A 16411-nucleotide genomic window follows, 5' to 3' on the forward strand; every position below is an offset into this window, starting at 1 on the left:
TACGGTCATCCGGCATCCGCAGGACATGGCCCAACCTTTTAAGTCTTCTGATGGCAGTTTCAGTAGACAACTGTCTTGTGTTCGTTTTGTTTTTCTATACAGTTCTTCATTACTGATCTTATTTGACCAGTAGATGTTGCATATTCTACGCAGACAGCTATTGTGGAATACATCAACTTTCTTCATGTCTGACTTAGTAACTTTCCAGCATTAAGAGCCATACAGAAGGACAGACTTTACACTAGTCAGCTTGGTTTTCAAGCTAAATGATTTGGATTTCTAAACAACACGGAGGCGATTAAAGGAACCTCGAGCTTTGCCAAGTCGGGCCTATTAAATAAAGGGTCGGTGAAATTCCAATACGCTGAAACAAATCCATAACAGAATTCAACAACGCGGATGAACTGTCAATTCACCTTTCTATTTGACTTTTTTAAAGATACTATTAATGTTTGTAATTCAATATGGGATTCTCGCCTGCTGCACAGGATGTCTGCAGTTTCTCCTGGTCTGGTTGGTGTTCCTATTCCTGTGGTCTATCCCACTTATCATCATAGAGGTCGCCATTGGTCGGTTTACCAGGAGGGCTCCACCAATGGCCTTCCACGATCTTCTGGGGGTGAAGTCGACGTGGCTTGGGGGCTGGATGGCGAGTCTTAACTTTCTTATAACGTGAGTTCACTTTACTTTGAATTACTTATGTCTAACTCCCAACCTTTGGTTTTTAATCTGATAAAAATGGAACATGCTCAAAATATGAGTAGGGCAGGTACCTATCGTGGTTGTTTTATTTTGTTCTTTTTCTTTATTTCTTCTGATATTTTACATGAATAAAAATACATTGAATGCTAAAAAATTCCTGCAGGAGTGGGGGTGTAGGGTGGTGTAGAAGCCTGTAGCATAACGTAATCCAATTATACATTATCAAATTGAACAAAATAACAAATATGTTTAAAATCATAAACTTCAGTAACCTGATGAAATAAAAACTCTATTACAAATAACTAAATATAGATAAAAAACATAAAATACGATTCGAAATAACTCTATTTGCTTTGTAATGCCAAAGCAAGTAAAGTTTATGGATGACATCAGCGCACTCATTAATTACAAAAAAAAATCAATTTCCTCTTCGGGGATGGTCAGATAGACCAAAATGGGCAAACATGCTGTGTTGTGACCTAATAATTATACTTATACTTTTTTTACCCATCTTATCATTTTGCACTCTGCAAAGGATGGCATCCATAAAATTTACTTGCTGTGGCCTTCAGTTTGTTTTTAAGATATGACATCCAAAATAACGCCATTGCAAACATTTCCATTTTAATAGGTCTACCTTTGAAAGGATTACCTTTGAAAGGAAAATAATCGCGATCCTCCCAAGCTATTCGAGGGTAAATGGGATCTTAAGACCAAATGCCTGTAAGGATTAAACAATACTGGCTGGGTAAAAAAAAGCTTTCTTTTAGATCGAAACTCCTTGTTGCCATGGTAACGGACCAACAAAGCTTTATGGTCATTTTCTCGATATTTCCACTACTCAAAAACACGGGAATCGGCATACTTTACCACATTGTCGCTCTAACACGTTATATTGAATCGTAAAAACAAAACAAGATCTGAATAAACCAATTCTTAGGCTTTTTAACAATTATTGTGAAATTTCCAACGAGATAAAATTGAGTTGTTGGGCAGCACCAAAACAATACAATGCTTCAAGCTTTAAAATAACGTAATTCTTTGCCCAACGTTGTAATGCTATGAGTGCCGCTTTGTTCCTTTTTTTTGCTTGAAGCTTGTACCCTGTATAGATGATTTGTATATCTATCAAATGCATTGTTGCAAACTTTGGGGTCTTGTTTGTTTGTCACGGTGTTGGACAGTTTTATAAGACAAGCACGATAGATTGGATAACGTTTGAGAGTATACAATCGAGATTCCGCATGGGGCGTCTGTGTTATTTTTCCCATTCCATTTTCTTCTTTTACCCACGGAATGATCCACCACAATTATGGAGGGGGGTACCCGGTTAATTATATACGGACAAAGCTTAATTGAGCTAATGTTGTTGTCTATTCAGGATACTGCTATTTTGCCCACAGGATACTGTGTCCATCACATTTATGCAAGGAAATATGGACAAAGTTTAATTGTCATGGATTTAATTTAACAATTTCAGTCTCTTGATGAAAAGCAAACTTCTGGACACACCTGACAAGGCATCAAAATTTTCAACATCCTTTATAATTAAGTTTAGCTCAGGTTGAAAATTTGCAATTTTTTTAATACTTTAAGGCATATTATTTAATGAAGGTATTCGCCAGCCAGGTTGTGAACATTTGAGATCAGAAATTTCCCTTTACTCATTTTAATGGACTGAGAGAAACAGTTTTTAGTCTTTTGATAACCAATACATGTACTACTTTTAGTTTCTGTCAGTCTGCAGTCTAGAAACAAAAATTTAAGGAACAGATGTTTACACATAGACAACAGTTAACGAAAGTTCCTTGACCTACCTGACAACCACAATGGATGGGCCATACCTACATTTAATTTATTTGGGAGTATACAATTAACATTCCATCTGTTGTAAACATAAGACAGAACTGCTTTAGGGAAAGGTTGGTATGATCACTTTCTTCCTTTGTTTTGCAGTCTAAAGTGGCACCTTAAGTTAATAAAAAGCAAAGTTGCGAACATATACACACACCGCAATGCATTGTGAGGTGTTAAAAAGCTTCAAATATATATTTTACGTCTAGAAACAAAACTTGCATTCACAGATGTTCACACAGAGACAGCAATTGACAAAATTCCGTTGTTCTATCTGACAAACACGATGATATATGACTTGATGCTCGTTGGGAGTATCTAATCAAGATTCCATTTATTGTTGGGGCCGAAGTGCCATGGGCATTTGGAGGTCCGTGCTATTGTCTTCATTTGTTTTTCTCATGCCGCATGCTGAGGACTGTTTTGCCCTCGGGATAAAAGATCCATGAAAACCATGCGGTGTATGTGTGTGTTATGGATACAGCGTAACAGATTCTGATACAACTTGACACTATATCATTTCTTCAATCTGATCTTTAGATCTAGATACTATTAGTACAATCATAATATGATATTATGTACTACTAAACCCTACTCAAGACTGCTTTCCTGGCTAGAATTCCAGCACCTTACCCCAGGCTTTTGTCTAGCTGGAATTCCAGTGGTGTCAATTTTAGGCTTTTTATAGGAAGCAAACTTCTGGACATACCTAACAACTACAGCGTCTCCTGCTGTTCATTGCTCTGTAATTGCCTAACGTTTAAATGTCTGAATGCCCATATCGATTCCATTTATGTGTATATGTCAAGTACTTGGGTGTCCAGAGTGCATGGGTATCTAGTCCTCCATACTTTTTTTTTCTTTAGGAACTCGTCTTCAGTAATTGGTGGTCATAAAGCTAACTTTGGCTACAGCAAGTAAATTTTATGGATGACATTAGCGCGCTAATTAGTTTTCGCCTGTTTCCAGCAAAAAAAAAAACAAATTCTCGTCGGGGATGGTCAGATAGACCAAAATAGGCAAACATGTAATGTGTTGACGCCTAATAATCATACTTGTAGAGGTTGACACTAGGAAGGTAGCCATGACTATAGTTGCAGAAGTAAAACTTGTTAAATAGTTGCAAAAAAGTGCAATCAATATGGAAACCATGAATGTAGTTGCCAGCTTGGCAAGTGATACCAGTATACCACACTAGTATCACTTTTACTACACTAGTTCACTTCTTTAATACTAGGAATGGATGTCTAGTTAGTTGTGATGCCACGTTTTGTCAGTTCAAATCTTGTTATGACGTTTATGGTGTCTATTTTGAGAATTAAGTCATCTTGTTTATTTATTTATTTATTTATCATTCATTTGTTTCTTGAACACATTTCATTATTTTTGCACTCTGCATAGGATGTTATCCATAAAGTTTACGTGCTGTGGCATTACGACGGATAGACATAATGATTGGGAAATGGCGGGAGAAGGTTATGTTTTTGAGAGTGTGCAGACACCAGAGTCAGCATGTAGCAGTTTCTATCATGTATTTTGTATGTATGGAAATGTAAATTGTGTATATAGACACGAAGAAGCGAAATTCACTCTAGGCTGGGCAGGAAGGACATTAAGGCAACACATTAATACTACAATGCTGTACTCGTCTACAAAGCTCTAAACAGCAAACTCCCACCCTACATGCGCCAGATGTTTGTCTATTGCCGAGACCAAAGCACAAGAACAACCAGGCAAAGCACAAGTAATCAACTTGCTGTCCCCAAACCCCACCGAGAAACCTTCAGAAGAGCCATCGCCTACCGTGGATGTCTAGTTAGTTGTCTGGAACAGTCTACCACCGGACATACGCACAGCCCCTTCAAGAGAAATGAACGGACTTTGAATCATGTAGCAGTTTCTATCATGTATTTTGTATGTATGTAAATGTAAATTGTGTATATAGACGTATTGGACTTATAAGGACACAAAACGATGTAACTTTATCTCTGTTATATACTTTGTCTGACCCTTGCCTCTTCCCTCATGACCTCAATGGAAAGCGGCCTGCAGGCCGATTTGAGCTTTTATGAATGAATAAAAGTTCAAACAAACGAACATAATTTGATATTATTCTCAGTCTCTGGGGAAAGAGCTCTAGAAGTTTCTTGTTTGCTGACATGAAGAAAAATTGAATATCCGGAGGCCATCTTTGATGATCTGTGATTAGAACTGGTAATTTTTTTCTATCTAATTAACAGCCCGAGGCGACATCTGAAGCACCGGGGTTGAGAACTGGTCATTTATAATTACTCCGAGCCTGCTCAAAATGGCGGGCGGGCACCTTTTCTCGCTCTTCTTCTGTTGGGTATTACTGAGTAGTTGTGCTGAACGCACAATTAAATGACTTCAGTTTGAATCTTCAACGTTGCAAAGGTGGGGAAAAGGTCACCACCAAAAATATTTTCTATGTGGCAGGCAGGGTTTGGTACTGTCCTGTGTGCACCTGCCTGTGTGGTTATGTAGTGTCAAACGCAACTCAACAAAAATATTTATGAGTTTGACCTGACAAGACATCATTTTTAATTTCAATTTTCAACATATTTCAGTCCATATCAGCAGTTTTGTTAACAGTGCAAACTGCGAGAAAATATCCTTGTAAGACCCTCCCAAGCCTGAGGCACAGTTCTGCATCGACATTATAAACGGAATCTTAATTACATACTCTCAAAAGGTTTCTGATCAGTCGTGCTTGACGGGTAGCACAATGCGACTTTGTCAAATGTTGTCTGTGTATGGTTGATTGATTGATTGGTATCTCATAAAGAAGCCATCTTTATCAACAGGTGGCGATATCTATAATCTTCATCTATAATCCATAATTCCTTTTCTTCAGAATGCAGAGTAAGAGAGGAAGAAAATAATACAAGACTATCCGTGAAACACATTACCACATATTTATCCGTTGTATAACGTCCTTGCTTCACACAAAGTACCGCAGATGGTGGAAGAAGGGATCTCATTTCTTACACACAAGGAGTTAAGCCCCGCCCACCGCCTGGGGTTTGGGGCCTGGTGCCACCGATGTTGGCCTGTTTTTTATGAAAAATCTTCAGTGATGATATATACTCAAACCAAATCAAACCTCACGGAATGGCAGCGAAAAGATGTTTATCCTGCTTCAAACTGTAGAACTTATACAGGTATTTTAGCAAAGTATGATTAAAAAAGTCACCACCCGGCCAGTAGCTGAATATCAGGCAACTTAAGCTATATGCCCCCAGGGCTTTCTCTTTAATGTTCTCATCTGTGATTTGAAAGCACTCTTGACACCTGTGTTCGAAGCAGCTTTAAAAATCTACTAAACCTCCCTTCTGCACAACACGATACAAATGTGTTGCAAAACGGGAACATTATCACTGATTAAACAAATATTAAAAAAAGATTCTTTATTTCAGCAATAGAAAACAGAAGGTTGTTGGTGATACAGATCATTAGGGCTTTGGTGGGGTCACGGGGTCATCTGTGCAAAGTTGTCAGGCAACTCTAAATGTTATGAAGATCGTGCCGTATATTCCAATAAAAATATATATATACAATAATTATCAACATTAGACATTACCAAATCGTCAACAATAAATTTTCAACGATTGAAAACGGCAACAATGAAAACTTGCACAGTGAAGTTTATCTCGCATAAAAGTCTGGTTCTGTCATTAGAATTCGAATACGGTCACTAAGATTTTCTGTCGTCTTTGAGGGCGATGATAAGATATCCTCTAGAGAAACTACATAAGCAAAATGGTGCCTTTACTTGTGCAAATGTAAAAAAAAATAACTCTATTTGCTTTGTAATGCCAAAGCAAGTAAATTTTATGGATGGCATCAGCGCGCTCATTAATGTTCGCCTGATTTTAGAAAAAAATTATTTTCCTCTTCGGGGATGGTCAGATAGACTAAAATGGGCAAACATGCTGTGTTGTAACCTAATAATTATACTTGTAGAAGTGCTTTTTTTACCCATCTTATCATTTTGCACTCTGCATAGGATGGCATCCATAAAATTTACTTGCTGTGGCCTTCAGTTTGTTTTTAAGATATGACATCCAAAATAACGCCATTGCAAACATTTCCATTTTAATAGTCTACCTTTGCAAGGATTTAGGAAAATAATCGCGATCCTCCCAAGCTATTCGAGGGTAAATGGGATCTTAAGACCAAATGCCTGTAAGGATTAAACAATACTGGCTGGGTAAAAAAAGCTTTCTTTTAGATCAATGTTGCAATGGTAACGGACCAACAAAGCTTTATGGTCATTTTCTCGATATTTCTGCTTCTCAAAAACACGGGAATCGGCATACTTTACCACATTGTCGCTCCAACACGTTATATTGTATCGTAAAAACAAAACAAGATCTGAATAAACCAATATTTAGGCTTTTTAACAATTATTGTGAAATTTCCATCGAGATAAAATTGAGTTGTTGGGCAGCACCAAAACAATACAATGCTCCAAGCTTTAAAATAACGTAATTCTTTGCCCAACGTTGTAATGCTATGAGTGCCGTTTTGTTACTTTTTTTTTGCTTGAAACTTGTACCCTGTATAGATGATTTGTATATCTATCAAATGCATTGTTGCAAACTTTGGGGTCTTGTTTGTTTGTCACGGTGTAGGACGGTTTTATAAAAAAAGCACGATAGACTGGATAACGTTTGAGATTATACAATATGGTGAAAATTTGCTGAGCGGTAATTTTTTAATTTTTATTTTTTTCCCAAAAAATAGGAGCGAGCGAATTCGTGAACTAAGAAATTAAATCGGTGTGGCCCAAATCTGAATTTAAAAAAAAAGGATCTACATATATATATTGAATCTTTGACTAGAAAGTACCAAAACAGAACAACGAAACGTCTTCTTGAAATAGTTGAACTGTAATTTCCAACACCAAAATTGAACTCACCCAAATTCAACGAAAAGTCTTATGTCATTTTCTTTTTAGTTGTTACTTCGGTGTGATTGTCGGATGGGCGGTGTTTTACACCATTGAGTGTATCTTCTACCCACTTCCAACAACTCATGAATTAAGCATCGTGGCTTGGCGAAAGTTTGAAGAGGTTGGTGTATTTATTCTTCTTTTTCACGTTATGTATTATATATTACTACCGAGAGATGGACCCTTCCTTTCGTTTATTTTTATTATTATGTACTGTACTTGCGTGCGTGTCTGTTTGTGTGTGTCTTTGCGTTATTATTGTTTTGTGTAAGTATGTTTATGTGTGTGTGCGTGAGGTTGTGTGTTAGTGAGTTTCCATGTATGTTTGCTTGTGTATGTACCTGTGTGTTTGTGTGTGTGTGTGTGTGTGTGTATGTACGTGTGTTTGTCTGTGTGTCTGTGTGCGTTGCGTAACGTAAATATGAATTTTATATGTTGATGGTACTTCGCAATACAACATGTAATAATCTATTTAGGTTTTCTTTTAAAATGACAATGTTTCTGACTGTCTACACACTTTACAGGAGAGCTTATGGCCTGTTCTTCTACACTTCGTCATCACCGCGGCCTGTGCTGCAGCTAACTGGCGCGGAGTGGGGAGTATCGAGCTGGCCATGACCGCCATGACACCTCTGCACCTCCTCCTGCTGCTCACAGCCTTCATCTGGGCTCTCACTCTCAACAACGCCGGAGTCGGACTAGGCTTTTTCTTTACACCGGACTGGGGTAAGGCCATGTTGATTTGGTTATATGGATGACATCCCCGCGCGCATCAATGTGCGGCCCTATCCTTAATTAAAAAATGAAGTTTAATTTCGACCATACTCAAAACGTACAAGGAAGCTACAAAATAAGCAAATACATGTCGTGGATTGCAACAATAGATATCGGAAAACGTATACTACTATACTGTACTATAGGACATTCTTCGGTCAAAGAACATGTGGATGAACAATAAAGAAGCATCTATTGTTTGGTATACTATATTCCGTGTGTTCTGTCATTTGTTTAACCTTCTCGACCACTTTGATTTGATAATGAAGGCCGTGTTTTATGTCAAAAATATTCCCACGCTCGTGTTACGTTTTGGGATACCCAGAGAATGTCATCCATATAACCAAATCAACATTTCCTAAGTTCTTGTCTGTAGACAAACTGTCACTATCCAGAAACTCTGCAGAGTCTGTACCCATTCACCTCTAAACATTAGGACAAATTAGATAGAATGTTAGCAATCTTTTTCAAAATGAAAATATCCTATATGGGTGAAGGATCTCTACAGAAACTAGTAGCACTGCCTTTGTGACATGTCTTGAATGGTGCACATAAGGTCATCACAAACATGTGATCATGAAATAACAGGGAATGGATTTCCCTAATTCTCCTGGTTTTGAAGCTTTGGATACCGGGCTTCTATGGACGTGGTAAGTAGAAAAGCTCATAGAAACATAATTTTTTTCAAAGTGCCAGGTCTGCTTAGAAGAATAACATATACCTCAAGGAAAGTGTTATGACAAAAGGTTTTAACAAATTTTTAAGGGCTGAGGCCATGGGTGGAAATTGGATAAACATCTATTCAATGATGATTTCAATTTTGTATAAAAAAAAACACGTTTCTCGCTTTCCAGGCTTATTAGGGAGCCCTACGCTCTGGATCGAAGCCTTGTCGCAGGTTGCTTGGGACACAGGAGCAGCATTTGGCATTTTCCTTGTCTTGGGAGCAAGCATGACCCGTAAGACTGGACCTGTGAAGAACGTGGTGTGGACAACTGCTATCAACGGTCTCATCAGGTTGGTGTTTTTATGTAGGGCATCTCTGTGGGTTGTTTATTTTGTTATTCTTTTACTATGTTTTGTTTTGCTCTAGTCATATAAACTAGGTTCTGAACTTGGACTTGGTAAATATGTAATATACTGTTTTGCCTCCCATTGCAGCTTAGAATACATAGCATGTTTATACACATAATAAATAGCTTACAAGAACTCATTGACACGTTTTATCTTTTCAAAGTCTTATAGTGGGCGTCACGGTGTTCTGTACAGTTTTTGCAACCTACACAAAGGTCAACCCGGACGGTACGGAAGCAGATGTTGTAAACCTACTGAGGACCAACGGACCAGCCAACACCGGACTTACATTCATTTGGTGCGTGGTGTATTCGGCTATACGCTTTCCCGGCTTTATGCACATTATAAAATACAAATCTACCTGACAACTCAAAGATATATATAAGTTACTCTAAATTTTCTTCAAGGAATGACTTCGTTTAAAGGTAAGGTACATACTTAAAATTTTCGACGGCTGACAGTCCATCTTGATCACGGAGATTTCAAAATGACGGACAATACACTACGTCATAGCCACGTGATTACAAACAGCCTATGGGAGAAATGTACCATTCTCGTTCCCAGGCTGCCCATCCTGTTCTCCACCATGACAGGAGGTCGCGTGATGGCGTCCCTGTTCTTCTTAGCCGTTGTCATAGCAACCTTCAGCAACTACATCACTCTCATGAACACCTCTGTACAGGCCATGGTCGACTGGGGAGGTTCGTGCTTTTCAGTGTCGTCAGTTGTAACTGTCCCTAGTGTAGCTGGTTTTGATATTTTACCAGCCATTTCAATATGCATGATGCATTGCGCCTACCGCTTTTGATCATAATTGTTTTATTTTAAAATCAAGTTCGTAGGGCCTGATGTTACCATAATGGAGATGAAGAGCGACCCATAGCGGTAACACTAGCGGTATCTTTTCTCCCTTAGTCAGTATCAAGCTTTTCATTCACTTCATAGATGAAGCAGAGGTTACGAGGCTGCTCAGGAATTTCCCTACTCCATTTTCCATTACATATTCCGTTTCGTGGCATTGCACCAATACTAAATTTGTGGGACCGCATAGCGCAGTGGGACCGTGTTCGCCCCGTGACCGAGAGGTTGCGGGTTCGAATCCGCCTGCCGTGTTACCGATCTTGTGCCCCTGGGAAAAGCACTTTACACGGCTTTTCTCACTATACTCAGGTGAAAATGAGTACCTAGCTTCGGCTCACGGTGATTTACATCATTCACCCGGACGGGAGACCTGGTGCATATGAAAGGGTATGTCACCCCGTAACGGGCGGTATAACCCAGTCGTGTGTAAACATGTGCGAACATGTGCGATCACGTCGACCGATGATGTATGTTCGTCTGTATCAGTCTGTGGATCTGCCGCTACCAGCCCAAAGCTGCCTAGGTAGATCCGTGTAATAAGTTGTATCATTGGCAAATAAATAAAATAAATAAATAAAATAAAAATAAATAGATCATTTTATCTAAATTTGATATATTGCCCCCACATTTGTTACATAGCACATACGCCCATCTTGTTATATGCACCTCAATTTGTAATATTTTCACATAACATTTCACTCCGTGGATTTAAAATTTGCATAATTACAACGGCACTTTAAATGAAACCTTTCAACCCCACTATGCAAATTCAAGAAATCTCATATAGTTATTGCAATGCAAAAGAATGCAGAGACTTCGATACACATAACAGATATCTCCTTCAAAATTACTTCAAAATACAAATATAATTTGCGTTTTTGCTGTAGATTTATGTAAACAATATTTTCGGAATGAAGTTTGCTATTTAGATAAATAATAAAATAAGGGTTGCTTATATAATGCTGTTTTTTTACAGTGAAAAGAAGCGTTGCAGTAGTGGTCATTGCCACATTGACTTTTCTCTTGGGCGTTCCAAGTGCTGTTAACATACACGTGCTAGTAAACCAGGTAAGGAGTTCGGTTGAATCAATATCATTTAGTGGGGAGCCGAAAAAAAACATTGTGTACCGACTGGCGAACAACATCATATTATTGCAGTGACAATATTGAGACTCAATTCCACATCATAAAGGGCTATACAACCTATGACAAGTAACGACAAAATTGTTACCATCTGTTTTATGCTAATCAGATACCATATCAAGACGTCGACATAAAACTAAGACAAAGATATTCAATGCCATATTGCTATGTCCCCTTTTTCCATTTACGAAATATGAAGGTCAAGTAATGTATAAATTCTTGCATTAACATAACAATACCGTACGTACGTTTTTAAAGCAGCGCATTGTTATAAATGTAATCTTTCATAGTATTAGCATGTATAAGTTTGATTATATTGTAAATACTTTTATTATAAAATCGATTCGGTTTTTAGAATTGCTGGATGTGGTAATAGCAGCACTCTATAACTCCTATCATTCTGAACTGTACCTATTTCTACAAGGAATTTTTACGCAGTAAAGCTTTTTTATGGTGAGGAGAACGTTTTTTTTTTAATTTTGCTAAATATATTCGACTTTAACGTGTAAAGTTTTGTTGTTGCTGCTGTTGTTCTGTGAAGACCAAAAAACGAATCCACAATCATCGTTTCTTTACTTCAGGACTTTGTATGGAGCGCTGGACTGATCTTCTCCGGACTCTCCATGATTCTCCTACTCTGGAAATATGGCGCTAAAGACTTTCGTTTAACTATGCTCCATGAGGTACAACCATTTGTCCAACTAGTACTTAACTTAACTAGTGCGAATATTACATATTTGAGTATTACTGAAATCAAAATAACAGTAAGAAATTAAAAATTGAACTTGTTTTAACTACAAGAAAGTGTGATGATTTCTTCAGCCTCTACGATTTTTTTCAAACATTTAGAGTTAAAGAAGGTTATCTAAATTTTATTCTTGACGTTCGTGTTGTTTTCGTCTTAGAAGGTACTTTTACGTACCTGCTACATTTCTAGTATAACCCGCGCAAAGGAGTTTCAGTAGTTAAATAACAAGGAAACACCTTAATTTACTTAATTCGCAAACATGTATTTTTAATTTTGAAGGGAGAAGATGGGTGTGACTGGAAATTACCGGGGGCTTTTGACTATCTGACAAAGTGAGTAGTAAATATTAATTTGTTTTAATCATTTAGTTTGTAAACACAAGATTAGTTACATTAAGTTTGTTTTCTTTCATTCACTCCATTTCTTTCAACCGGTCATTAGTGTTGTAAGTAATTATAAACCATCACAACTGACAATAATTTCTTACATTAGGCTAGGCAGTGCAAAAGAAGGATGGAAAGAAATCTTTTCAGACTTAAATTACAATCAGATATAGATATAATTCATTTTATGTATTACATCGAATAAGCTATAATACATAAAATGAAACAACCGATGTCAATGAATGTTAGATATTCAGGTATTGATATACACTGATAAGCATTAACCCAAGCGATATGATATTGCAAACGGTCAGACGTTTCAGGTAGTATATAAAATATTCCATTAACTATGAAATAATATGCAAATAAGCTGAAGATTAAATTTCAGATAGTCCAGTAAAAAACAGATGTAAGAAAACTCAAGATGAGGTTGATACAGATGGTCAAAGTAGCTGCTTGATTACATACGAGGTTGTGGAGAACCAAATCCCAAAGAAATGAAGTATCTTACTTCGTAAATGCATTATTATTCCGAACTGGTAATCACTCCAAATTTTCTTATTTTTTCAGCAATGACTGTTTTTAAAGGTTACCTTGTTGAGTAGGGCTAGGTACGTAGGACTTGGGCAGATCCAAGCCCTCATTACGGTTAAAGTAACTGTATTCATACGTGACTGATGAACCTCCTCAACGATATTCTAACAGGTAATGTTTTGCAGGTACGTCCTACTGCTGAATGGCCTGGCGCTGCTGGTGTGGTGGGTGGTCCACACCATCCAGTCCGCTGACTCACCGTGGTATCAGCTGGGAAACCAGTCACTGATGACCGCCATTCTGGAGGTAAAATTCAGATGGGTTCATTCCCGATACTTCAATTACCGCCCAACACATCTGCAGTTTTCATGTCGAAGGACCAAAGAAATGGATGGAATTTAGAAGCATTCAGATAACCATCATAAGAAATTCAGTGAGTGTAACAAATTACGACCAAGCCTGGGCAAAAGCAATGTTTTTTTTTTAAATACATTTGAAATGTATACTGCAAGTTCTGTGTCTTTTGGTCAATGAAAAAGCAGTCCAAAAATATGTTCTGCTCTAAATACAGCTGACTATAATATCGCAACTCAATCCATCCTAACAGCTGTAAAAGAGCGTGCAATGGAGAGTTCAGAAATGTCGATGTACAGGCTTTTATCAATATACTGGTGAGAATTCTTGTAGTTATTGTGAGTCAGACCTCGTAGAACAGGTCGTCTAAAAACTGTGTTGTCATCTCAAAAGATCTTGTAGAATAGGTGTGTTGTCATCTCAAAAGATCTTGTAGAATAGGTCGTCTGAAAAATTGTGTGCTCATCTTAAGACTATTTCTGTAAAAAAAATCTGCACAACAAATTTAGATAATTCAAATATGAAGAGGATGTATGGCTTTACAATTGTACCTTATATGAATTCATTTGATAAAAGCAATGAGACTGTTATAAAACAAATGACATCTGTTTGTAAATTTACGCTAATGCATACGTTTTTCAGTGGTTTGTAATCGGGATGGTTCTACTGGTACTGAACCTCCTGTTTGTCCGGTACCGAGCACGCATGTCCGGCTGTTGGTCTTCACTCATCGCTAAACAGGAGGACATCCCCGCCTGCCCATGCGGTTACAGACATGACAAAGGAGACAGTGACAACCTCATCGCCGTAACAGACCAGGCTGGGGAGAGACCAGTTCCAGACTACAGCACCATAAACCACTAAAAGGAAGCTACTCGCTGTATGCGTCTGTATATATGAATCATCCAAGATATTTGATAATAAATGGTTGATGACCCGCCCCGAGATGTGCATTATGTTATAACACATTGCCATTCGCTATAACCACCGAATAATGGTGTGTTTTTTTTGCGTTGTTACAAATGTCCATGCGTTACGACACCCTATTCACCACAGAATAGGCTTGTCATTAACGATCTCATCATAATAAATTTGTCTTGAAGAGTATTAGCGGGATCAGAAGGGAAAAAAGTAACGCGTCAGGCACAGGATTGCATCTTATTTTTATTCGTGCTCTGTTTCTTCTGTTGATTAATTTGATTTTAATATGTTAACGTTTATTTTAAAGTATCTGTAATGAGTATCTATGACCGTCATAGCGTGCCGTGTACATGGCTTCGATATCGTGAGTCTTTGCATGGGGTTTTAGTTTTTGTGCAGTTCTACACGGTTAAGGGTGACACAGGGTTAGAATATATATGAAAATTTTATATCTTTAGAATTAGATTTTTTTTATTTATTTTGGGTTACTAATTAGTCAATATTAGTCAATTTGTAATTTTTATAAATTCGGATCACAATCTTTCACAAACAGGTAGTTGACTGTACCGCCATTTCTCAATTTTAAGAAACCGGTCACTAATTCTAAACTTGATGATTGCCGAGTATAGATCTACTTCTAAGTATTTTCTCCATCGCATGTGCTGTATAAAAACACCAGCTTACCAGAATCAATGCTCAAAATATGACAAGAGGTTTGGATATGCATATCAACGATACTGCATCTTATTATTGTACTCAGAGATCTGTTATTACTGAGTTACATGAATAAACATGTAAAAAAAAAACGTCCAATGTAATATTTCCTTAACTTGTTGAAACAAACTTATTCTACGACTATTAATAACATACTTATGTTACCAATGCGACAAAAGGACATGAATTTTTAACATCGTCTTTAATGTAATGGAATTATGTATTGAATACACCTAGTATAATAAAATCAATTAAATAATCTGAAATGCTCTACCTATTAATGAATGATAACTATCATTAATTAAGATTACTCTATTTTTCTGAATATTTTCAATACGTTACAAAATGATGTGTAAAACACAATGACTTACTAAATATCAACTCTTATCACTAAAGGGCCCATACCTAACCTGGTAAATAACGTTGAACAGCTGCTACTTTGTATTTTCATAAAAATTGTTAATTAAGTGCAGTGATTAATTACTGCATGTTTGAAAAATGAAATACTATTTACATCCGTAAATAATTTTATCATCAAAATAGTTAAGTTGAACATATCGTTAAGTTCTTTCACGGCCAGAGCAATACACTTGAAGTATTGATGTATGTCAGGCGCTATTATCAGGGCTAAAATGACCGGTTCTGTTTCACGTTTGGGACGACATTCTCCCCGCTTCAGTACCACTTACATTGGTTATAAGTAGCAGTGAAAAGCAGATCCAGTCATTCTACCCTGATGATGGTGTCTGGCAGACATTGAAACTTTGGAAGTTGGTATTAACCTGATTGTGTCTATAAAAATACTGTTTACTTTTCATGGCAACTATTAAATATTGTAAAGAGTTTACTTGCTTAACAAAAGTTGAAATAAATCTATTTTATTATAGGGATATTATAATACCTAAAATCACATCTATCATTAAAACTAACCATATCTGTTGCAAACTTTAGAACTAGTATCGTTATCTGCATTGTTACAACGTTTACCGTACCTATTACCGCGAAATCAAAACATGCAGTAATGGAATTAGGAATATATGACGTAAGAACCCAATAAATCTAGTAGATTTTTGCTTGGCCCTAATATCTTATAACAATTTCATAAGTGAAAAATATAGTCGATGCAAATGCACGTGTAACTAGAGTTCAACAAACCCATCTCTTCGCCAAATAATCATGCCTTTATTTAAGACTTTAAGGTCTTGTTCATGTATTACTAAATAATACCTACCCCAATAGCAAATGACACACACAAATATTACCAAAAACCAGACTGTGACGACCTGGTAGCATCCCTGGTCAATCAGAATTTTATGCTTGTCAAAGACTTTGTCCCCAAGGTAAGGGCGTCCAGCTCACAAGCTAAGGCTCCTC

At 37.3% G+C, this 16411-nt stretch overlaps 1 protein-coding gene across 1 annotated transcript; it reads left to right on the forward strand.

The window, feature by feature from the left end:
• Window positions 1-522: 522 nt before the first annotated feature.
• LOC118423368 (sodium-dependent serotonin transporter-like) lies at window positions 523-15058 on the forward strand. Its single transcript, XM_035831483.1, has 11 exons — window positions 523-672; window positions 7538-7652; window positions 8056-8257; window positions 9160-9322; window positions 9543-9677; window positions 9944-10080; window positions 11217-11308; window positions 11965-12066; window positions 12411-12463; window positions 13234-13354; window positions 14045-15058. The coding sequence occupies exons 1-11, from the start codon at window positions 596-598 to the stop codon at window positions 14264-14266; spliced, it is 1419 nt and encodes a 472-aa protein (XP_035687376.1). The 5' UTR covers window positions 523-595; the 3' UTR covers window positions 14267-15058.
• Window positions 15059-16411: the final 1353 nt, after the last annotated feature.

Source organism: Branchiostoma floridae, chromosome 9 (assembly GCF_000003815.2).
Source record: "Branchiostoma floridae strain S238N-H82 chromosome 9, Bfl_VNyyK, whole genome shotgun sequence".
Lineage (NCBI taxonomy): Eukaryota > Metazoa > Chordata > Leptocardii > Amphioxiformes > Branchiostomatidae > Branchiostoma > Branchiostoma floridae.